Source organism: Bos grunniens, chromosome 15 (assembly GCF_055505025.1).
Source record: "Bos grunniens cultivar Pamir isolate PY7600 chromosome 15, Bosgru_T2T1.0, whole genome shotgun sequence".
Lineage (NCBI taxonomy): Eukaryota > Metazoa > Chordata > Mammalia > Artiodactyla > Bovidae > Bos > Bos grunniens.
Genome location: NC_141179.1, coordinates 6,873,933 through 6,897,244, shown reverse-complemented (window position 1 = coordinate 6,897,244; position 23,312 = coordinate 6,873,933). Strand labels below are relative to the sequence as shown.

At 38.3% G+C, this 23,312-nt stretch overlaps 1 protein-coding gene across 7 annotated transcripts; it reads left to right on the top strand.

The window, feature by feature from the left end:
- The first annotated feature begins 2,597 nt into the window (after positions 1 to 2,597).
- Positions 2,598 to 21,605, top strand: BIRC3 (baculoviral IAP repeat containing 3). Of its 7 annotated transcripts, none has more exons than XM_086338871.1 (10): positions 2,627 to 2,744; positions 4,295 to 4,599; positions 5,911 to 9,136; positions 9,246 to 9,345; positions 10,986 to 11,064; positions 12,948 to 12,996; positions 15,509 to 15,751; positions 20,241 to 20,495; positions 20,765 to 20,806; positions 20,920 to 21,605. In XM_086338871.1, exons 3-10 carry the CDS (start codon positions 8,284 to 8,286, stop codon positions 21,111 to 21,113), a joined length of 1,815 nt encoding a protein of 604 aa, XP_086194997.1. In that variant the 5' UTR covers positions 2,627 to 2,744; positions 4,295 to 4,599; positions 5,911 to 8,283; the 3' UTR covers positions 21,114 to 21,605. The 7 variants fall into 7 exon arrangements, with proteins under 7 accessions (XP_086194992.1, XP_086194997.1, XP_086194993.1 ...); XM_086338868.1 differs by lacking the exon at positions 2,627 to 2,744 and adding an exon at positions 2,819 to 2,994; XM_086338870.1 differs by lacking the exon at positions 2,627 to 2,744 and adding an exon at positions 2,819 to 3,021.
- Positions 21,606 to 23,312: the final 1,707 nt, after the last annotated feature.

Below are 23,312 nucleotides of genomic sequence, written 5' to 3'. Positions count from 1 at the left end.
ATTAATATATTCAATGAATAATATATTGCATGGCACATAATTATACTAAAAAACTATTTGTTGTTTGTCTCAAATTTAAACATAACTAGGCTTCCTGTATTGCTAACTCTGGCAATCCTATTTGGGTAAAATACCTGTGGTTTCCAAGTCACGAGTTCAACAAAATGAGTTGTCTATTGAAACCTAATTGCATTTTAGGATTGCTGCTGCTGCTGCTAAGTCGCTTCAGTCGTGTCCGACTCTGTGCGACCCCATAGACTGCAGCCCACGAGGCTCCCCCATCCCTGGGATTCTCCAGGCAAGAACACTGGAGTGGGTTGCCATTTCCTTCTCCAATGCAGGAAAGTGAAAAGTCAAAGTGAAGTTGCTGAGTCTTGTCTGACTCTTAGCGACCCCATGGACTGCGGCCCACCAGGCTCCTCCATCCATGGGAGTTTTCCAGGCAAGAGTGCTGGAGTGGGGTGCCATTGCCTTCTCCATTTTTAGGATTAAAGATTACTAAATAATTTTGGAGCTATAAAACAAGTGTTAAAAATTTTGGAAAAAATTGATATAACATTTTTTGGGGGCCAGTCTATGTATGTAAAAAAGATTTTTCAACACATAAACTTTGGAAATTAAAAAAAGGAAGTGAATCTATGCTGAACTCTATAATATTCTGCTAATAAGTAATATTCATGAACACACACTTGAATAAATTGTTCAAATATAAGCTGCAGCCCTCATTAAGATTGCATTTGTAAAAGAATCATTTTTTATGAGTATATTGTTATATCAGCATATATGTTTATATTGCTTCGACCAACTGACTTTGAATATAAGTACTGAAAGTAATATAAATGATAATGTAGTCAAGGAGAAAATTTTGAGTTACAGCCTATGATCATAGGAAAAAAGTTAAATTTCAATTTATACATGTTTGTTTCAGAAATTTGTGCCAGAGGGATCATAAAGATGTCCATTTTAAACACAAAAATTCTGTGGGGAAGCAGAATGTTCAAGGACAAAAAGCAATGATAGAATATTTCCAATTATTAAAGACGAACTGATACATTAATAATGAAGGTTATCAAATGGTATTTGTAGTCCACTGAATACATTTGAAAGACTGTTGATCAATCTTATCCTAAGACATCAATGTCTAGATTTAGTAGTTCCTTAGCAACTACGACTTTTGTGTTTTAATGCTAAGTTAAAAATGTGCAGAGAAATACAGTTTTCCAAAATTATTTTGGTGGGTACATGATTATGCTGCTGCTGCTGCTGCTAAGTCGCTTCAGTCGTGTCCGACTCTGTGCGACCCCACAGACAGCAGCCCACCAGGCTCCCCTGTCCCTGGGATTCTCCAGGCAAGAACACTGGAGTGGGTGGCCATTTCCTTCTCCAATGCAGGAAAGTGAAAAGTGAAAGTGAAGTCGCTCAGTCGTGTCTGACTCTTAGCGACCCCATGGACTGCAGCCTACCAGGCTCCTCCATCCATGGGATTTTCCAGGCAAGAGTACTGGAGTGGGGTGCCATTGCCTTCTCCGACATGATCATAAATATATATAAAGACCACAAAATTTTTTTCCACCATCTTACAGGAGAGTTGAAAATGGCTTATAAAATGTTGAACTAAGCAGGCTCAAAATGAAAAAATCTTCACACAAGTAAACTTAATCTTTTTTTATATAGTTCCAGCTGGAAATCTGCTATGGACAGCCAAATTAGCTAACACAGAAGATGCCCCTGCTCATCCTGACTGTACTGCATCCTTGTTTCTACAGGAGAGTAGAAGTACTAAGTAACATTACAGTTCTGCCGTTAGTGCTTGGTATCTTTTTCTTAATTTACTGGAAGGCAGGAAAATCAGGTGAGCTTTCCCAATCTGTTATCCTGGCATGCACTGTCTTTAGATATGTGTTTAAATTGACTCCTTAGGCAGGAAATGTTGAGGAAAATATGACAGTGCAGTAAGACTCTGACTTCAGATTTTTATGAGGCTTTCATGGTAGACATCTCCCCTGTGAAACTGAAGGCTACAAAGAGGAATTTGTTTTACAGCCAACTCCACCCTAGTTATAAAAACAACTTATCAACCAGAAAAAAAAAATTTTTTTCCCACTAAACTAATATGGTAATCTCTTTTCAAAGACTAAAAATAAATTGAAAAGGAGAATCTTGTGATTTTTTAACAAAACCCCTACATTTCCACTCATGCTTTACAATTAGAAAAGTAAAAACAAATCAGAAAGCTTGCACAAAGTTTAATATTTTATTACGTGGGGAGATGCACCTTTTCCAGTCAAGCTGACCAATGATCATCTTGCCCCCTCACAGATTATCAAGATTTCCTCTGACCCACGAACAATGAAGCAAAGGTATTTCAGTAAATGCCACGTCGATCCGCCCCGGTTAAGAAACAGTCACGCTTTCTGGGTCATGGAAATCCCCGAGTGGGTCTGCCAGGCCACTGATTAAGGGGAAGTGTGTGTGGTTATTACCGCTGGAGTTCCCCTAAGACTTCAGAGGAAAGCACCAGCTCACAAGCAAACCGCTGGGAGGAGTGCGGGACGCGGGGAGCGGGGAGGGGGTGGGGAAGGGGCGGGCCGGGGTGGGGGGTGGGGAAGACGGTTAAAAGGCCGCGGGAGCCTCCGGCCCGCCCCGAACGGCGGGGGCAACGGGTGGCGCCCGCCAGGTCTCGGCCGGCACATCCCCTCTGGCGCGCACCGGCGCGGGGCGGCGGTCGGGCGACCAGAACTGCGGTGAGTGAGCGTGCGCGCGCCCGTGCGCGCGACCCCCAGGGTCTGGGCTCTTCCCGGGTCTCGCGAGCCGGCGCGGGAACAGAGTGCGAGCCCGGGCGGCCCTGACCCGCGCGGCTGCGCTCCTGAGGCCGGTCTCCTCAGGCCGGTCCGCGCCGCCGCCTCCGCCGTCCAGACTTGCCCTCCAGCTCTGGGGGCCGCCGGCTCCGGCCCTGCTTCGCCGACACTCGCTTTCCTTCCTCCTTCCTGCCAGGTGTGCAGTTCCTGTTTTCCTTCTGCCGTGAGTCAGTGGAAGGGGGGTGTTTGACAGTTGGTTTAATGGATGGCCGAAAGGTATCACTGCAGGACATGGCGACCCACTCCCGAGCTCTCGCCTGGAGAGTCCCCTGGACAGAGGAGCCTGGCTGGCCACAGCCCATGGGGGTCGCACAGAGCCGACTGGACTGAGCGACTAAGCCCAAGAGGTATCACTGGCCTCAGCCGGTGCCAGATGGCTTGGCCATAGTAAGGACTTAGTAGAGTCTTTAATGAACAGACGGAGGAGTGTTCCCAAGTGATGGCGGAAAGAGCAGATTTTTGGTGTTTTACTGATAATCGGCCTGGAAATCCTGTAGTGCTCTTAATCTAGTTATTACAGTGCTGGAGATATTTACCTGATGCTGCTGCTGCGTCGCTTCAGTCGTGTCCGACTCTGTGCGACCCCATAGACATCAGCCCACCGGGCTCCCCAGTCCCTGAGATTCTCCAGGCAAGAACACTGGAGTGGGTTGCCGTTTCCTTCTCCAATGCGTGAAAGTGAAAAGTGAAAGTGAAGTCGCTCAGTCGTGTCCGACTCTTAGCGACCCCATGGACTGCAGCCCACCAGGCTCCTGCGTACGTGGGAGTTTCCAGGCAAGAGTGCTGGAGTGGGGTGCACTGCCTTCTCTGTACCTGATGCTAAACTAACAGTAAAATTAACTTTGTCATTATTTTTTGCTAACAGGTGTTTCTAAGACCTAGTGTACTCAAAGACTCTCTCAAAAGACTTCACATGTGTCTTTCAGGTTTTTCACAGTCCTACGAAGCAGTTGCCATATTTATCTCCACTGACAATGAGGAAACTCTGGGCTCAGGGAGGTTTACTTGCCCAAGGGCACACCTCTGGTACGGGGACACTGATGAGTATTGGAAACCCAAGATGTCTGACTCCAAAGCCTGTACTAAACCATCACCTAGCAGACTTTGTAGTCATTAATGTAAAATTGATGTCCTTAATACCATGCAAATGAGGGTGCTGCGGTCCTTGAGGGGCTCAGTCAAGTTTGCTGACATTGACTTCTCAACAGAAACTCTTACTGTCTTCATTGTTTGCCAGACGGGATGGATGTGGAGCTAGGAGGATTGATACAGAGCTGCTGCACAGTTCTGCCGTGAAGGAGACCGCAGACTAGGGGCTGATGATTTAGTTGCTAAGCGGTGTCCGACTCTTGCAACCCCATGGACCTGCCAGGGTCTTCTATCCATGGGATTCTCCAGGCAAGAATACTGAAGTGGGTTGCCATTTCTTTCTCCAGGGGATCTTCCCGAGCTGGGAATGGAACCCGGGTCTCTGCATTGCAAGCTGATTCTTTACAGACTGAGCTAGAGACAAAAGGCACACTTAACCTCCAGTATCACTTGGATGTGCTAAGTGTCCAAGAGGAAGACATATCCAGTATCCCTGGCATCAAGGAGGTTGCCCACTAGAAGTGAAGAGTGAGAAGAGGCGTGACTGGGGATGAGCCAATCTGAGAAGTAACCACTAGAAAGGAAAGAGGAATTCCGAGAGAGAAGCCAAGGAACTAGAACATTTGTTGGAGGAAGTGGGCCCCAGTGTCAGGTGTGAAAAATTCCACTGGTTTTGGGAAAGAAGCCATTGGTGTTACTCATATTGAGAGTGGTTTTCCCCAGGCATAGAAAACAAACTTACCGCTACCAAAAAGGAAGAAGGGCGAGGGATAAATTAGGAAGATCAGAGAAGGCAATGGCAACCCACTCCAGTACTTTTGCCTGGAAAATCCCATGGATGGAGGGGCCTGGTAGGCTGTAGTCCATGAGTCACTAGGAGTCGGACATGACTGAGCGACTTCACTTTCACTTTTCACTTTTATGCACTGGAGAAGGAAATGGCAACCCACTCCAGTGTTCTTGCCTGGAGAATCCCAGGGACGGAGGAGCCTGGTGGCCTGCTGTCTGTGGGGTTGCACAGAGTCAGATACAACTGAAGCGACTTAGCAGCAGCAGCAGCAGGGTTGACATATACACACTACTCTCTCTCTATATATAAAATCAACAAGGACCTCCTGTATAGCACAGGAAACTATACTCATTATTTGTACTAAACTATAAAGGAAAAGAATCTCTGTATCAGAGTGCCAAATGGGAGTGCATGTACCCTCCCAAAAGGGTGCAGCCATGGCTTAGCACTAGCTTATTGTTGCCATCCAGAAATATATTCCTGGCATAGTGACATCTTTTGATATTTTTATGAGAGCATTGGGATCTACAATGTCATGGGAAATCTCTTACTTTTTTTTTTGGCCCCTCCACTTAACATCAGGATCTTAATTCCCTTGTCCCATTTAGTGAAAGTGTGGAGTCTTGACCACTGGGGAAGTCTGGAAATCTCTTACTTACAAAAAGTGTTGGTAATTAACTAAAACATTGAAAAATACAGTGATATTTTTCCAGGAAAAATCTTACTTGGAAGGCTGGTGGAATTCAAATGAGGCATACAGATTAATTAATAGCACTGTTTCAGTGTTTATTTCCTGGTTTCTGTAGTTATACTATGGTTATATAAGATGCTAATTTGGAGGAAGTTGAGTATAGGATGTGTGAAAATTCTTATGTTTATGAATTTTCTCTCTTTATAAGTTAATTTAAAAATAAAAAGTTTAAAAAATTAGTGAAATGCTGGAGTCTAATTCTGTGCAAGCCAAACATAATACCTCTGCTGGCCACCAATCTGAGGCCTCTGGTTTTCGTCTGGGATTTTTTGGCCTCTACAGTGGCTAGTACACCAACTTGTATATGGTAGACATTCAGTAAATACTAGTGCTCTGTTTTGGAAAAATGTTTACAAAGTGATTATAGTGTAACATCTATGAATTATTTGACTTTTAAAACTGTCTTTTTTTTTTTTAAACAGGTTTTACAAAAGAGAGGAACTGTTCTACTTCTAAATTTTTTTCCAGTTTTTTCTATAAAGCAAAACATCTGAAAATGGAGGCCTAAAACTCTTAAAAGGGACTTAGTCTGATCTGAGGGAGGTAGTTTTGTGCATGAATAAACAAAGTAGATAACTGGAGTTTTTTGTATCCAAAGAATGTTAATTTAAAAAATATGATCTAGTTATGAGAGGTATAATTACACAGTAATAATAGGTTTGATTCTGAATTTGACTTGTGGATATAAAGAAATGATTGTAGTCGAGACATATTGTTGAAATACTTTTTTTCAGAGTTGGCCAGGCAGTTTCCTACTGGCTGCTGTGTAGAATAGAAAAAAATTGTACCTGTATTTGGTAAAGATTTAAAAATGAATGACAGTTATCTAGAACAAATAATTAATATTCAGCCTTCTGCTAAGTTAGAGAAATATGCATATAAAACCTTTGGCATGTTAAAAGATTTCTGTAGTGACAAAGAAATGTCAAAACCAAAACTTTTTGATAGGTACAACAAAATAAGAGTAAGTATGAAAGATAAACGTGATGATTGGTAAAGAAATTAACCATTTCTAAGCCTATTGATATTTTGAAAGTCAAAAATGTAGTTTGTTCAAATGGGTTGTTATCTCTGAGAATAATTAGAATTAGAATGATGGGTGGATGGTTACTTTTTGGTAAATGAACAAACTTCAGAAAGAAACACAGAGATAGTCGTAACACCACATAGAGACAATAATAACACCAAGAGTTTTATATTTTAAAATAGCACAAATAATATTACACATTTTATAACAATGTATAAAATTATTGACTAATAAAAGGAATACTGAAGTTAAACAAAATAATTCACCTTTGAGGGAAATAATCACTAATATTTCTGATGCCACCTGGAAAGAAAGCATTGAAGTCTGTAGTAAAAAGCCTCAATATATATGAGACCCAGGAAACATGCTTGCAAATCACTTCTGGAAGAACCATGATGACTTGTTTATTGGTCATTACTGATACTATTGATGTAGACCTGCCTACTGGTAGATAGTTTTAATTGAGAAATTCTGGATTTTGAGGTCTCTGTTGTTCAAAAGAAGTGGATTGTGACAAAGTAAATTTATTATGTTTTGTCAAGATAAATTCTGGTTCAAGGTATACTATCTGTGAAATAGTTTCTGACCAAAACCAAATTTTTTTAATCCATCTGTTTTTTGTTTGCTTGTTTAAAATTTATTATCCATCTTAGCTTGGAGACTCAGCACTCTGACTTTTGACTGTTTTTAAAAATAAATTCACTATCAGGAGATTTGATGTTGGCTTTCAACAGCATGGAGCTGAGCCTAAAAGATCAAATGAGCAAATATACCCATCTCTGATAGTTTATTTGAAATGGAATGTTTAATTTGCTAAGATCTAGAGGCATCACTATGACTCAGCAGTCAGGTACCTATCTATGGAAGTAATTATTATTTAATAAATCTTGAAACCAGGTCTTAAGATCTGTGAGCCAATTCTGTTACTACTTAAGTTCTTCATCTGGAAGAAAATTTTGGATTTTTTCTTCTCCCCATTAAAATGGTTGTAGGAAGAAAAATTAATTAATTTGAGCAAGATTTAGGATATACTATATTTCACTGAATCTAAGATGTCATCATTTGTAAAGCACGCCATTATTTTATGTACCTCCTAGAAATAAAAATCCTGTTAATTAAAATGTGATATGCCATTGATTGTAAGATACCTCTCCATAACAGAGATATTGAAACATGTGCCTTAGAGTCAGTGAAATATAATAATCCATTCTTTTCTCCTTTTGAGGTAGGTTTTACACTTTCTTTTCCCTGGCTCCAAAATTTCACAATTTAAAAAAATCAGAATAAGTATAGTTTGAATATTCTTGTGTATATGGGACACTTATGCAGGATAGCTTTCTGCCAAAACAAACTATGTGAGACATTTTATCTTCAGGCTGACCGAATGTCAATGAAGCATATTAGTGGAGAGGGTGACCTACTTGTGGAGACACCTGACACAAAATGGCGTCTTGATGACCTAACGCATTCTACATTTTTATGAAGGTTTTAATTTTCATCACAAGGTACTGTGTAGCATCATGTTTACATTGTATATATCAAGAGTATGCAGAGGTACAAGTTGTACATAATTGTCCCTTAAAATGTATCAGTATAGGATTTAGAATCTTGCCATGCTGTAATCCTAAATGCATAGAAGAAAAAAGAATGAAAGATTTCCTGTTCTAAGTGTTCAACCTAGTACTAAAATTAATAAAAATCAAAAGCCATGCACAAAACTACCTCCCCAGAGAAAGACTAGTCCCTTTTCCTCCCCATCCACTTCATTATGAATATAGTAGAAAATAGCGTATTCTTATCAAATTTGATGAAGAGTGCCAACATGTTTGAACTGAAGTATGACTTTTCATGTGAGCTCTACCGAATGTCAACATACTCAACTTTCCCCGCCGGTGTACCTGTCTCAGAAAGGAGTCTTGCTCGTGCTGGTTTTTATTACACTGGTGTGAAAGACAAAGTCAAATGCTTCTGTTGTGGACTGATGCTGGATAACTGGAAACAAGGAGACAATCCCATTGAGAAGCATAAAAAGTTGTATCCTAGCTGTAGCTTTGTTCAGAATCTAAATTCAATTAACGTTTCAGGAGCCTCTTCTCAGCCTACTTTTCATTCTTCATTAACGAATTCCACACATTCACTACTTCCCAGCTTGGAAAACAGTGGCTACTTCAGTGGCTCTTATTCAAGCTTTCCATCAAATCTTTTAAACTCTGGACCAAATCAGGATTTTTCTGCCTTGAGGATAAGTTCCTACCCTTGTGCAATGAATACTGAAAAAGCCAGATTACTTACCTTCCAGATGTGGCCGTTGACTTTTCTGTCACCAACAGACCTGGCAAAAGCAGGCTTTTATTACATAGGACCTGGAGATAGAGTGGCTTGCTTTGCCTGTGGTGGAACATTGAGCAATTGGGAACCGAAGGATGATGCTATGTCAGAACACCTGAGACATTTCCCCAACTGTCCGTTTTTAGGAAATCAGCTCCAAGGCACTTCAAGGTACACTGCTTCTAATCTGAGCATGCAGACATATGCAGCCCGCATTAAAACATTCTGCAGCTGGCCCTCTAGTGTTCCAGTTCATCCTGAGCAGCTTGCAAGCGCAGGTTTTTATTATGTGGGTAAGAAGCTTAATCTGATAATAAAAAAAAATATTCAACATGTTTATCTTATACATTTTAGTGGTAGAATTATATGGATTCATAAGTTTTGGTCCAAATTTAATTTTAGGTCACAGTGATGATGTGAAATGCTTTTGCTGTGATGGTGGACTGAGGTGTTGGGAATCTGGAGATGATCCATGGGTGGAACATGCCAAGTGGTTTCCACGGTAATTATTTTCAGATTTTCTATGCACATGTGTGTAAGATGAGTTTTATGTGTGTAACTTAATCAACTGTTACTTTAGTCTGCCTTTGTTTCAAAAATACATTTGTGAATAAATTTAGGGAGGCTTACTTAGAAAAATAACTGCTTAAACAGTTTTGGTGGAAATTTAAGATAAATAGTTCAGGATTTCTTTGTGTGTGTAATTAATATAAATATGTATATATTAAAATAACATGCTCATTATAAACTCAAGTCACACATTATTAGGAAAGTACAGAGAGAAAAAATTTAAATGTCAAGAAATCTCGCCACCTAAAGATGACCACAGTTACCATTTTCATGAACATCCCTCCAAAAAACATCTCAAATGTATAAAATTTTATATAAATTAGATACATGTACTATTTTGAAACTTTTCAGTCAACATTATGTCTTGAACATATTTCCATTTATTCAACACTCAGTAGGTAATTACCTATTACCAGGCACTGTTGTAGATATTTAATATACTTGGTTGAACAAAATCAAAACAAAATCAAAATCAAAACAAAATCAAAACTGGTCTCATATGCTAAACTTATAGCAGGAGAGATCAAACAATTAATACAAGCTTAATAAATAAGTTATATAGCATGTTGGAATATAATAAGTGCTTTGGATAAAAAGAAAAAAAGAGATGGATGAAAGAGATCAGAAGTACCAGGCTGATTGCAATATGAAACAGAGTCATCAGGGTAAATATAGATCCATTTCATCTGTTTTGGTCACTGCATAGCATTTTGCTGTCATGTCTTTCGATTATTCCATGCTTGTTTTCACTCTTTTTAAATTAAAATCAAGTAGCCTTTAATTATATTTTTCATGGTCAACACTTCTAATATTTGTTAATGTTGATTGCCAAATGTTTACATTATATGTTTTTAATACTGGTCTTCCCTTGTAACAACTTTGCAGTCCCCAAATATTTCAGATTTCAAAAATTAAAAAGAATACCTTTAAAAAACATAGACGTTTTTAAAATGTGCTGCTAGCTTTCTATTGTGGTAATTTTGTGAATATATAAAGAACTGATAATTTTGCTTTGATCGAGTCATGAATTCATTTTGTACTTAAATTAGACAATGGATATATATTATCTAGGAAATGCCAAACTTGTGAATGTCTGACATACTAGAAAATGGGCTCATCTTCCTAATTCTTTCTTTTTGTGTATTTTCAGCTTTTAAACATACACACATACCTTATGTATGAACAGTATCATTTATTAGGGAACTTTCTACCTTGTTTCCTTGTTATTAGTGTTCAGAGTGTTTTTAGGAATCTTAGAGAACAGTTGAAGAGAGCAGCTGGGAACTTGGAATGGAGACAGCCTTGCTTTTCTCAGTAGACTTGAGAGCCTCACGACCTCTGCCTGCCTCAGCCTTGGCTGATTACCAATTACAGCCCTCCTCTTGATGATATCTTGCTTTTGACTGCAGCGTCTCTTACCACTTCCTATATGCTAAATGAATAGTCAAGTGGTTATAATTATGCTTATGTTCATTTGAAATATTTACCAGGCTACAAATGGCCAGATTGAAATAACCAGAGTTAAATTTGTTTAAATATAAATAACCAGATTTAATTTTGTTTACATTTTAGGTGTGAGTACTTAATACAAATTAAAGGACAAGAGTTCATTAGTCGAGTTCAAGCCAGTTACCCTCATCTACTTGAACAGGTAAGGGACAGTTTTTTAAAATCATTTGTTAAATTGACTTTCTGATAATTACAGAGAGTAAATTTTAGTGAAAAGACAAGAATCACTTTAAAAATACACTTTTTTTTTCAACACCCAGCATGATCTTAGAGAGTGCTCAGTTCAGTTCAGTTCAGTCGCTCAGTCGTGTCCAACTCTTTGTGACCCCATGAAACACAGCACACCAGGCCTCCCAGTCCATCACGAATTCCCGGAGTTTACCCAAACCCATGTCTGTTAAGTCAGTGATGCCATCCAACCATCTCATCCTCTGTTGTCCCCTTTTCTTCCTGCCCTCAATCTTTCCCAGCATCAGGGTCTTCTCAAATGGGTCAGCTCTTCGCATCAGGTGGCCAAAGTATTGGAGTTTCAGCTTCAACATCAGTCCTTCCAATGAACACCCAGGACTGATCTCCTTTAGGATGGACTGGTTGAATCTCCTTGCAGTCCAAGGGACTCTCAAGAGTCTTCTCCAACACCATAGTTCAAAAGCATCAATTCTTTGGTGCTCAGCTTTCTTCCCAGTCCAACTCTCACATCCACACATGACCACTGGAAAAACCATAGCCTTGACTAGATGGACCTTTGTTGGCAAAGTAATGTCTCTGCTTTTGAATATGCTATCTAGGTTGGTCATAACTTTCCTTCCAAGTAGTAAGTGTCTTTTAATTTCATGGCTACAATCACCATCTGCAGTGATTTTGGAACCCCCCAAAATAAAGTCTGACACTGTTTCCTCTGTTTCCCCATCTATTTGCCATGAAGTGATGGGACCGGATGCCATAATCTTAGTTTTCTGAATATTGAGCTTTAAGTCAACTTTTTCACTCTACTCTTTCACTTTCATCTTTAGTTCTTCACTTTCTGCCATAAGGGTGGTGTCATCTGAGTACCTGAGGTTATTGATATTTCTCCTGGCAGTCTTAATTCCAGCTTGTGCTTCACCCAGCCCAGCGTTTCTCATGATGTACTCTGCATAGAAGTTAAATAAGCAGGGTGACAATATACAGCCTTGACGTACTCCTTTCCCAGTTTGGAACCAGTCTATTGTTCTATGTCCAGTTCTAACTGTTGCTTCCTGACCTGCATATAGGTTTCTCAAGAGGCAGGTCAGGTGGTCTGGTATTCCCATCTCCTTCAGAAGTTTCCACAGTTTATTGTGATCCACACAGTCAAAGGCATTGGCATAGTCAATAAATAGTAGTGAGTGCTATTCTTTGGATAACAGCAGATCCAAAATTAGAAACCTTCTGAAAAATAGTATTTAAGTTGTGTTTCTGAATATTACTCTAATAAAGTTGTAATAAATTGAATTACTTGAGGAAAAAATTGACTAGGTAGTAGCATTTAAGTTACACTCTATATCACCATGATGATGAGCTATACTATATAAATTTTTCTTAAAAGGATTTGAGGAAGATAATTGTATTGCTTTTTCTAATCTTCCCAGAAAAGCAAATAAGAACTTATAGAATAGCTTGAGGGTCAAACACTTCCTAGCCATGGTCAATGGAACTAATATTCGATCCAGCTTATCCCAAAGAAACACCCAGAAAATGGAAGATCTTTGGGATAATAGGTAAACAATGATTGTCTTGTAGATCACTGAAAAGGTATAACCCTGTTTGTGCCTTAATGAAAATGCGTTTTATTTGTTAATACATACACACATGTGAAGAAATTCTTAGTAGTTTATGGCCTACAGAACTGCTGTTGAATGTAAATAAAATTCGCTTTTGACATAAAAAACCATGTTCCCAATAAATAAGTCAGTATGCAATAAATTGAACAAGTCTTTTGATTAATTTTTATTGCAATGAATAAGATGAAATTTACATTTTAATTTATGTACATTTTTTTTGTAGCTGTTATCTACTTCAGACAATCCAGAAGATGAAAATACAGAGTCACCAAGTATGTATACTAATAATAACTGCTACATTTAAATATTAGGATCATTTGATACTGTTAAGATTGAAAGCTGATAATTACATAATATACATTTATGTTTTGATTTATAATTTACAATGAATTTTCAAATACACTTGATATTTTTCAAACCTTAGTGCATATCATAATTGCCTGAGGAACTCCAAAAATATAGATTTCTAGTCTCACTTTAACCCTACTGAATTGAATCGTAGTATCTAAAAGTGGGGCTTGACTGTCTCTAGTTTTAACAAACTGCATACATCCAGTTTTCAGACCAGTGTGGGAACAGATACACTATGGCATAAGATTGCATACATACTATTTCTATGAAATGGAGAGTAGAAAATAATATTCCCATTTTTTTCAATAAGGACTTGGAGGCTCAGAGAGGTTAAGTGACCTATTACCTTAACCTAAAAGGTGATAGAGCCAATATTTGAATAAGCCCTTCTTCATTATCTAGTGTTAAATTCAATTCAATAAATATTTGTTGTGCTTCTGCTGTCCTGAGAAACAAAGAACAGAATAAATGTAACACCTGTTCTCATGAGCTGCTAGTCTGAGGGATACAGGAAAATGCACAGATAGGATAATGGTGCAGAAAATAAAGTGGGCTCAGAGAGCACATATGGAACATTAGTCCAGACTTGGAGGATCAGAAAAGCCTTTCCAGAAGAAGTATTTGTCTTAGCACAGAAGCAAACAGAAGAACAAAAGTTAACCAAACGGAGGAAAAGAATATTCTCAGCAGAGAAAACAGCACGTGAAAGACTTAAGTGACAAAGGAGAACAGGCAAATTAGAAGAACTGAACAAACTTTTGTATGGATAGAAGTAGGATTTGTGAAGAGATGAATGAATGAAGCAGGCTGGCTTAACAGTAGTTAGCACAATAGGCAGAATTTGAACCAGCAGCTGTCAGTTTGTGACTTCTGGTCTAGAAGACAATTGAGTAAGTGGCCAGTGGTGAGGCTGAAGGGGTTAGGGTCCAGACTGTGTAAGATCTTATAAGGTACAATTGAATGTTACCTTAAAGGCAAAGGAATTGTTGATGGAATTTATGGAAATTCAGATTTATGTTTTTAAAAAGGCATTCTGATTACAATACTGAGAATAAGTTAGATAGGAACAGTGTTGTAGAAGGCCACTGCAGGAATAGAGATGAGTGATGACAGTTGGCCTATTTCACAATTATATAAAACATATTTAATTTAATTTAGAAAGCTCATTTGTTCATTCAACTTGGGGAAAAAGAATCTCAATACTGGTTGGGATGATCCACCAGCACCGACATTCTATTTCTTTCTCCCACTTATAGTTATGCCAGATAATGGATATTTTGTATCTGAATACAATGTTCCATGTTCCTATTTTAGTGACTGAATATGTATACCATTATTTTAAATTTACGAAAGGTAGTACAAAAATAGTACCTGCATATTTTCTGGGCCTTATATTTTGGATATTGTAATAGAAAGACATTTCTCCAAAGAAGACATACAGATGGCTAACAAACACATGAAAAGATGCTCAGCATCACTCATTATCAGAGAAATGCAAATCAAAACCACTATGAGGTACCATTTCACGCCAGTCAGAATGGCTGCTATCCAGAAGTCTACAAGCAATAAATGCTGGAGAGGGTGTGGAGAAAAGGGAACTCTCTTACACTGTTGGTGGGAATGCAAACTAGTACAGCCACTATGGAGAACAGTGTGGAGATTCCTTAAAAAACTGGAAATAGAACTGCCTTATGATCCAGCAATCCCACTGCTGGGCATACACACTGAGGAAACCAGAAGGGAAAGAGACACGTGTAGCCCAATGTTCATCGCAGCACTGTTTATAATAGCCAGGACATGGAAGCAACCTAGATGCCCATCAGCAGATGAATGGAGAAGAAAGCTATGGTACATATACACAATGGAGTATTACTCAGCCATTAAAAAGAATACATTTGAATCAGTTCTAATGAGATGGATGAAACTGGAACCTATTATACAGAGTGAAGTAAGCCAGAAAGAAAAACACCAATACAGTATACTAACGCATATATATGGAATTTAGAAAGATGGTAACAATAACCCTGTGTACGAGACAGCAAAAGAGACACTGATGTATAGATCAGTCTTATGGACTCTGTGGGAGAGGGAGAGGGTGGGGAGATTTGGGAGAATGACATTGAAACATGTATAATATCATGTATGAAACGAGTCCCAGTCCAGGTTCGATGCACGATACTGGATGCTTGGGGCTGGTGCACTGGGACGACCCAGAGGGAGGGTATGGGGAGGGAGGAGGGAGGAGGGTTCAGGATGGGGAACACAGGTATACCTGTGGCAGATTCATTTCGATATTTGGCAAAACTAATACAATATTGTAAAGTTTAAAAATAAAATTTAAAAAAAATAAAGAAAGAAAAATAAATAAATAAATCACAATTTAGAAAATATACAAACTCTCCCATAATGTGTTAAATTCCTTATTTTGTATAGTTATTCATTTTGGACCTGGAGAAAACCATTCAGAAGATTCAGTCATGATGAATACACCTGTGGTTAAAGCTGCTTTGGAAATGGGCTTTAGTAGAAGGCTGGTAAAGCAGACTGTTCAGAGTAAAATCCTAATGACTGGAGAGAATTATAAAACCATCAGTGATCTTGTATTAGATTTACTTAATGCAGAAGATGAAATAAGGGAAGAGGAGAAAGAAAGAGCAACTGAGGAAAAAGAATCAGGTATACATATTTATTTACAGTCTCTATTTCCATAAGGATGCCACTGTATATGTTATTGAAAATATACTCATTAATCCAATTGGATTTTATGTTCAGTCTTCTACATTTGAATTCTGAAAACTTTCTTCACATTAAACTATATTTGATTGCTTATTAGTAAATTGAAATCGTATATATTGAGTGAAAGCAAATTTTCCTGCCTTTGCTTAATTTCTGTGTTTACTCTGAATAATTGATTGTGTATATAATTATTCATGGCACATTAAAAAAAATTTTTTTTTTTTTAAATTTTTGGCTGCAGTTGGGTCTTCCTTGCTGCACGTGGGCTTCTCTAGTTGTGCTGCCTGGCTTATTGTTGCAGTGCCTTCTCCGGTTGTGGAGCATGGACTCTGTGGACTCGAGCTTCAGCAGTTGCAGCTCTCAAGCTTTAGAGTGCATGCTTAGTAGTTGTGGTGTACAGGCTTAGTTGCTCCTTGGCACATTCAGTCTTCCCAGACCAGGGATTCAACCAGTGTCCTCTGCATTACAAGGTGGATTCTTAACCACTGGACCACCAGGGAAGCCCATGGCACATTTTTGATCTCGGACTAGTTGCTCACTCCTCTTCGCTGTAAATTGGGGTGGGATCAGGGACAACTATTAATAGTAGCATAACAGTGTGTCTCAACCTGTGACTATAAAGTAATATACAAATTATCATTAAGTTTCCTATTGCTCACACAAGATATGAGTTCCCCTTTGGAGTGTCTTTCTATTATTTAAAAGAGTGCTGGGATACTGTTTCACGTTCTTTCAAGACAAGTTGCCTGTGACCTTCCATGCTAGCCATGTCGTCTTGTTAGCTCTGCTCTGTTGCCCTTCAGAAAACTCTCCTCTCAGCATGTTCATTCTCATCTGGTTGCTCTGCTTCCATCATCACTTTGGCCTGGACAAAGAGAAATGTTGATCCCTCCTTGGCCACTCTTTCTCAAGCATGGACCAGATCCAAGAGTCCTTTCAACACAGCTGAAAACAGACTACAACTGTTAACAAGCTCTTATTGGAGATTTAGGGATCACGGAAGGACATTATATCACACATGGCAATTGACAGCCATAACTGTATGTGTGCTCTCTTGGTGCTCCTAAACCCATCCTCATGAATCTCTCTACCTAGCTCCTGATTGATCTCTGTGTGGCTCTGACCAGTTTACACAAATGACTAGGAAAGTCCCAAGCAAGGCTCAGTTCAGTTCAGTTCAGTCACTTAGTCATGTCCAACTCTTTGCGACCCCATGGACTGCAGCATGCCAGGCTTCCCTGTCCTTCACCAACTCCCGGAGCTTACTCAAACTCAATTCCATTGAGTTAGTGATGCCATCCACCCATCTCATCCTCTGTCGTCCCCTTCTCCTCCCACCTTCAATCTTTCCCAGCATCAGGGTCCTTTCAAATGAGTCAGTTCTTCTCATCAGGTGGCCAAAGGATTGGAGTTTCAGCTTCAGCATCAGTCCTTCCAATAAATATTCAGGACTGACTTCCTTTAGGATGGACTGGTTGGATCTCCTTGCAGTCCAAGGGACTCTCAGGAGTCTTCTCCAACACCACAGTTCAAAAGCATCAGTTCTTCAGCGCTCAGCTTATAGTCCAACTCTCACATCCATACATGACGACTGGAAAAACCATAGGTTTGACTAGACGGACCTTTGTTGGCACAGTAATGTCAGCTTTTTAATATGCTGGCTAGGTTGGTCATAGCTTTTCTTCCAAGGAGCAAGCATCTTTTAATTTCATGGCTGCAATCACCATCTGCAGTGATTTTGGAGCCCCCCAAAATAAAGTCTGTCACTCTTTCTATTGTTTCCCCATCTATTTGTCATGAAGTGATGGGACCAGATGCCATGATCTTAGTTTCCTGAATGTTGAGTTTTAAGCCACCTTTTTCACTCTCCTTTCACTTTCATCAAAAGGCTCTTTAGTTCTTCACTTTCTGCCATAAGGGTGGTGTCATCTGCATATCTGAGGCTATTGATATTTCTCCCAGCAATCTTGATTCCAGCTTGTGCTTCATCCAGTCCAGCATTTCTCATGATGTACTCTGCATATAAGTTAAATAAGCAGGGTGACAATATACAGCCTTGACATACTCCTTTCCCAGTTTGGATCCAATCTGTTGTTCCATGTCCAGTTCTAACTGTTGCTTCTTGACCTGTGTACAGATTTCTCAGGAGGCCCCCAAATAGCCACAAAGCCCAGAATGAGAAAGGTTTGCACCCCTTCCCTTGTCCATGGCCATCTGAGACCTCTTTCTTCCCAGGATAGTTGACTGTGAGATTGTCCACTCCATTCCTGGATAAATCTACCCCTGGCCAACCCAGACTGACATATCAGATCATGATGATACAGCATCCTCTATTTACCAAAGTGTGACTTACTTATTCAGTTGTACATGTCACCAATACAGCATATAGTCCAAGTTTGCCCAGCCTTGCCAAGTTCTTTTTCATTTTAAAGGGAAGATAAGACTGCGTGTCCTTCCTGTAGTTGTCACATTCTTACCACTGGTTGTCAGTGAACAACTGCTTAAAGAAGAGAACACTCATCTCCATAACTGTTTAAAAACTCTTTGAAGTCTAAAGCCATCCAGCTATAAAATACTTATTTTTCTTCAAAAAAAGAGAAATCAATGGTTTCCAGAGATAACTCCAAGTCAACAAATGGTATAAGATAACTTTCATGTGTCTGCACAGTCTGTGCCCAAGAAATATTTTTTGAATGACAATTAAAATTCTTACATTTGTGTTACTAATTAATTTCTAGTTTCCGAGAATGGTAGGTGGGTGATTTCTTTACAAATGTGCACTTAAAGAGGCAACTTAGGATATTTTTTTCCAGAATAAAAGAATAGTATGTTTCAAAGGTGTATTCAAGTCTTTACTTTCTTATAAGCTATAATATAGCCTATGACTTTGAAGTGAGACTATTTTCCTCAGTCAGTAGCAGTCTAATTTTGGAAATCTGAAGAATTTCAGAGAACTTATTAGTTTAAGTAAAATGTAATTAGAAAAATAAAAAACTTTAAAATGGATATACTTCAATATAAAATTATACTTTAATTTTCTAATATATCGCTACTTCTTTATAATAAATTACTTAACAATATGGTAAATTCTGATTCTTCCATCCCTCTGCTGTAATCTACTTCAAATTTCTTTGTTCCAACTGCTCTTTAAATTGCCTAACCCTGATCGTTCATTTGTTCAGCAGGTATGTGTGAAACATTGACTTTTTACCCAGACACTGTCCTGTTCGTTTTCTCTTTTATTTTCAGAGCTTCAATCCTCTTTGAAATGCGTATCTTGAGCCTGGACCATCTGACTAGGCACTAGTTAAATGGTGTTCCTTGTTAAATGGTTTTATTCACGTTCCTATTTGATAGAGTCAGAGTTTCTAAAATATATCAATCATCTCCACTCAAATAATCTTTCTTTAGACAACTCAACTTCTCTTTTTATTTTATAGTAAAGCTTAATGGATCATGGTAAAACTATATGATAGTTAATTAACAAACCTAGATTCATAAGTCATATTCCATAAAGATAATGCAATTGCAGAGTTTCAAATATAAAATATTTTACTAGTAGATACAAAATCTAGATTTTTAAGGAGAATATAGTGATCCTATAGCACAGGAAGGTGTGACAAGTAGGATTTCTTTTTCAAAATGTTGTTAGTGCCTTTTCCCCATTGTTATAAAATATTGAGCTAATGGTGATACCATGTATAATTTGGGGAAATAATAATTAAATGGAATTTTAAAGAAGTTTTATGGGTGACTGATAATTTAAGAAAAAATCTGTCATTTTTAATTCTCTTGATTTTGCCTTTTCCACTTGGACTAGATTGGATTGAAATTTCAATTTCATTTGGCTCTAAGGTTTATTTGGTTAAAGGATTAGCAATATTGCAGAATTGTTGAAAGCAGAGATTATGACACCAAATTGCCTCAGTTTGACTTTTGCTAGTTTTATGTACTTGAGCAGTTTACTTACCTCATTGTGCCTCTGTTTTCTTATCTACTAAATAAGGACACTAGTGAAAGTGAAAGTCGCTGAGTCCTGTCTGACTCTTTGCAACTCCATGGACTATATAGTCTATGGAATTCTTCAGGCCAGAATACTGGAGTGGGTATCTGTTCCCTTCTCCAGGGGATCTTCCCAACCCAGGAATCAAACCAGGGTCTTCTGCATTGCAGGCAGATTCTTTACTGACTGAGCTGGGCTGTTGTAAAGATGAAATAAGTTAATACATGTGAAGTGCCTACCACAGTGCTCAGCATTAGTTCTTATTATAAATAGAGTTATTTTCTACTTTGGTACTGCCAAGCTAGCAATCAACTTCAGTGCTGATACTGAATTATGGTTGTTTTCATTCAGTTATATGTGTATATGTGGAAGGAAGTTTGCAGACAGAGTTTGAATGTGATTATGTTTGTGTTCTTTTCTATAAAGATGACCTGTCATTAATCCGGAAGAATAGAATGGCACTTTTTCAACATCTGACTTGTGTGCTTCCAATTCTGGATAGTCTCCTAACTGCCAGGGTGATTAGTGAACAAGAACATGATGTTATTAAACAGAAAACACAAACATCTTTACAAGCAAGAGAACTGATTGATACTATTTTAGTGAAAGGAAATTTTGCAGCCACCATATTCAAAAACTCTCTACAAGAAATTGATCCCATGTTATACAAGCGTTTATTTGGTGAGTGCTGAAAAATTACTTTTGAAACTTTCTAGGTCAATTGAAAAATATGCTCATATTAATAATTTGTGATTATTGAAAATAATTCAACCTAATTTGTAAACTAATACTTGTACAAAAAGATAGAAGGCTTTTGTTGCCTTGACATTTTGAAAATTATTTATAGTGTTTGGGCAGAGTCCAAACTGTTAGTTTAAAAATATATATTCTGTGACTAAATATTGTTAACCTTATTTGTAATAGTAATGCTTTTGCTTTTGCTCCCTTAGTGCAACAAGACATAAAATACATTCCTACAGAAAATGTTTCAGGTAAAATATTAATGATTTAAACCAGAAGAAAACATTGTTTTTTATTTTCTTGGCTTTTCATTGGAGGAGAAGCAGGAAATTGCCTTTTATTAACATTTTTTCTCTCTTCTTAGATTTACCAGTGGAAGAACAGTTGAGGAGACTACAAGAAGAAAGAACGTGTAAAGTGTGTATGGACAAAGAAGTGTCCATAGTGTTCATTCCTTGTGGTCATCTAGTAGTTTGCAAAGACTGTGCCCCTTCTCTAAGAAAATGCCCTATTTGTAGAGGTACAATCAAGGGTACAGTTCGTACATTTCTTTCGTGAAGAAGATCTAAAACTCTGTCTAAACTTATACTAGAATTAATGGATGAAATGTATTATAATTTTAACTTTGATAGTGTTTTGGTTTCTTTAAGATGTTTTTATTTATTTGCAACTCAGAAGATTTTGTTTTATATAAATATATTTATATAAATATATCTCTAAAATATGAACATGAATATTTTATATAGCAGGGAATGATGGGCTTTTGTTCTTATGAACAAAATATAGGGATAGCACTATAAGCACAATACTAAATTAAAATTTCAGCATTATTGAAATTGTAAGTGATGGAAAATTTAAGCTTTTGAACTGACCTTTCTGAATTTTGCATATTTTTGAGTTGTATTAAGGATCAGGAACACAGATTCCTTTGCTTTTTCCATCAGTGTCCTATACATAGAAGGTCTTGATATTTGTTGAGTGACTTTTTTAGGACATAATGTTTTTGTAAAGAATTCTATGAGGAACATTTTAATAAAGCAATCAAAATTACTGTTGTTCTTGATACCTTCATTTCTATGATATCAGATAGTGTACTGACTCCCACACTCCTTCTGTACCTCCCTAAGACTTTTTGAATGTTGAACTCTGCTTTAGATCCCTTTCTGTAAGATGCTTCTTCACTTATACTTGTAGAGCACAGTGGTCAACCACAGCTGGCTTTAATCTATAGGATTTTATAGGATGTCTGAGTCAAAATCAAATATCCTCCCATTAAATTTGTTTATTCATTTGTCTGTTGATTTATTCAGGAAGTCTCATGCCTGTCCTGCCTATCAGGAAAGGCCCCTAGTTTTATTCTCACCACTTTGGTATTAATTCTGGGATTTGAAAAGTACACTGATTAGCAGTGTTTGGAATGAACAGCTTGTAAGTCAATTTGTTCCGCTCTGCCAGTGCAGAAAGATTTCCTCCTTTGCATTACTTTTTGGTACTCAGCGTGTCCAATTCATAATTCTCTAGCCTTTGTTTCCTGTAGAGTTTTTAGGGCTTTAAAACCAGAAGTGAAGCTGTAGTTGGGAATAGTCTGGAGAGACAAGCAAAAAAGCCAATAATCTAAATTAGTTCTAAATGGCTGCTAGAGTTCCATAAAAAGAAAGCTTAGGAACCAAGTAAGAGGGGAGATTCCATCTCTTCAGGCTGTTGCTGGGAGGCTGCATGTGATGCCACTGATTTTGCCTCTTTGTTCGAATATTTAGTTGGCTAGCCACATGGTAACCACAGTGTCCTGCAGGGGTGCAAGGCTGAATCAGTTGGATTATTGCTTAGATGATTTGTGTTATTCAGTTGCTCAGTCGTGTCCAGCTCTTTGCGATCCCGTGGACTGCAGCACCGCAGGCTGACCTGTCCTTCACTGTCTCCTGCAGCTTGCTCAAACTCATGTCCACTGAGCTGTTGATGCTATTCAACCATCTCATCCTCTGTTGCCCCCTTCTCCTCTTGCCCTCACTCTTTCCCAGCATCAGGGTCTTTTCCAGTGAATCGGGTCTTTGCATCAGGTGGCCAAAGTATTGGAGCTTCAGCCTCAGCTTCAGTCCTTCCAGCGATTATTCAGGATTGATTTCCTTTAGGATTGACTGGTTTGATCTTGCAGTCCAAGGGACTCTCAAGAGTCTTCTCCAGCACTACAGTTCGAAAGCATCAAGTGTTCAGCCCTCAGCCTTCTTTATGGTCCAACTCAGCCTTTTAAGAGAAACATTTAGATAGTATATACCCTTCTGACAGCAACTATGTTTATATCTAGTTCTTATTGCATGCTACACTTAATATTTGAACTTGCCCATATCCACTGTGAAAGTCTTGTTCATTTCTCATTTTGGTAGTATATATATAGCTATATAGTATATAGCTAACATACCCAGATTATTTATTCAGATATTTTGTTATTACCCTGTTAGTCACTATAGATAATAATAATGGTAGTTTCACTTTCAGATGCCATGTCAGGCATCAGGCACGTTTTTAGGTGCTTGACATTCATTCATTCATTTGGTTCCCTCCATCTTCACCCCTCACCCAACCTGGCCTTACAATTCTTGTAACTGAGTAGATAATTTAAATCTCAATATACAATATATACTAAGTGTTATAATTCAGAATTTGCAGTGGGCTTAGTTTCTTATTTAGATTATGCTCATTGAACTTCCGTCCATTCTTTTTTTCATTTCCTTGTGTTACTTGGTACTATTAGCCTGTAAA

Excerpts from the sequence above, each read along its gene's own strand:
- BIRC3 (XM_086338866.1), top strand. The coding sequence starts at position 8,284 with ATGAATATAGTAGAAAATAGCGTATTCTTATCAAATTTGATGAAGAGT. Across the intron at positions 9,346-10,985 it reads CATGCCAAGTGGTTTCCACG|GTGTGAGTACTTAATACAAA; the intron begins GTAATTATTTTC and ends TTTACATTTTAG. Across the intron at positions 12,997-15,508 it reads TGAAAATACAGAGTCACCAA|TTATTCATTTTGGACCTGGA; the intron begins GTATGTATACTA and ends TATTTTGTATAG.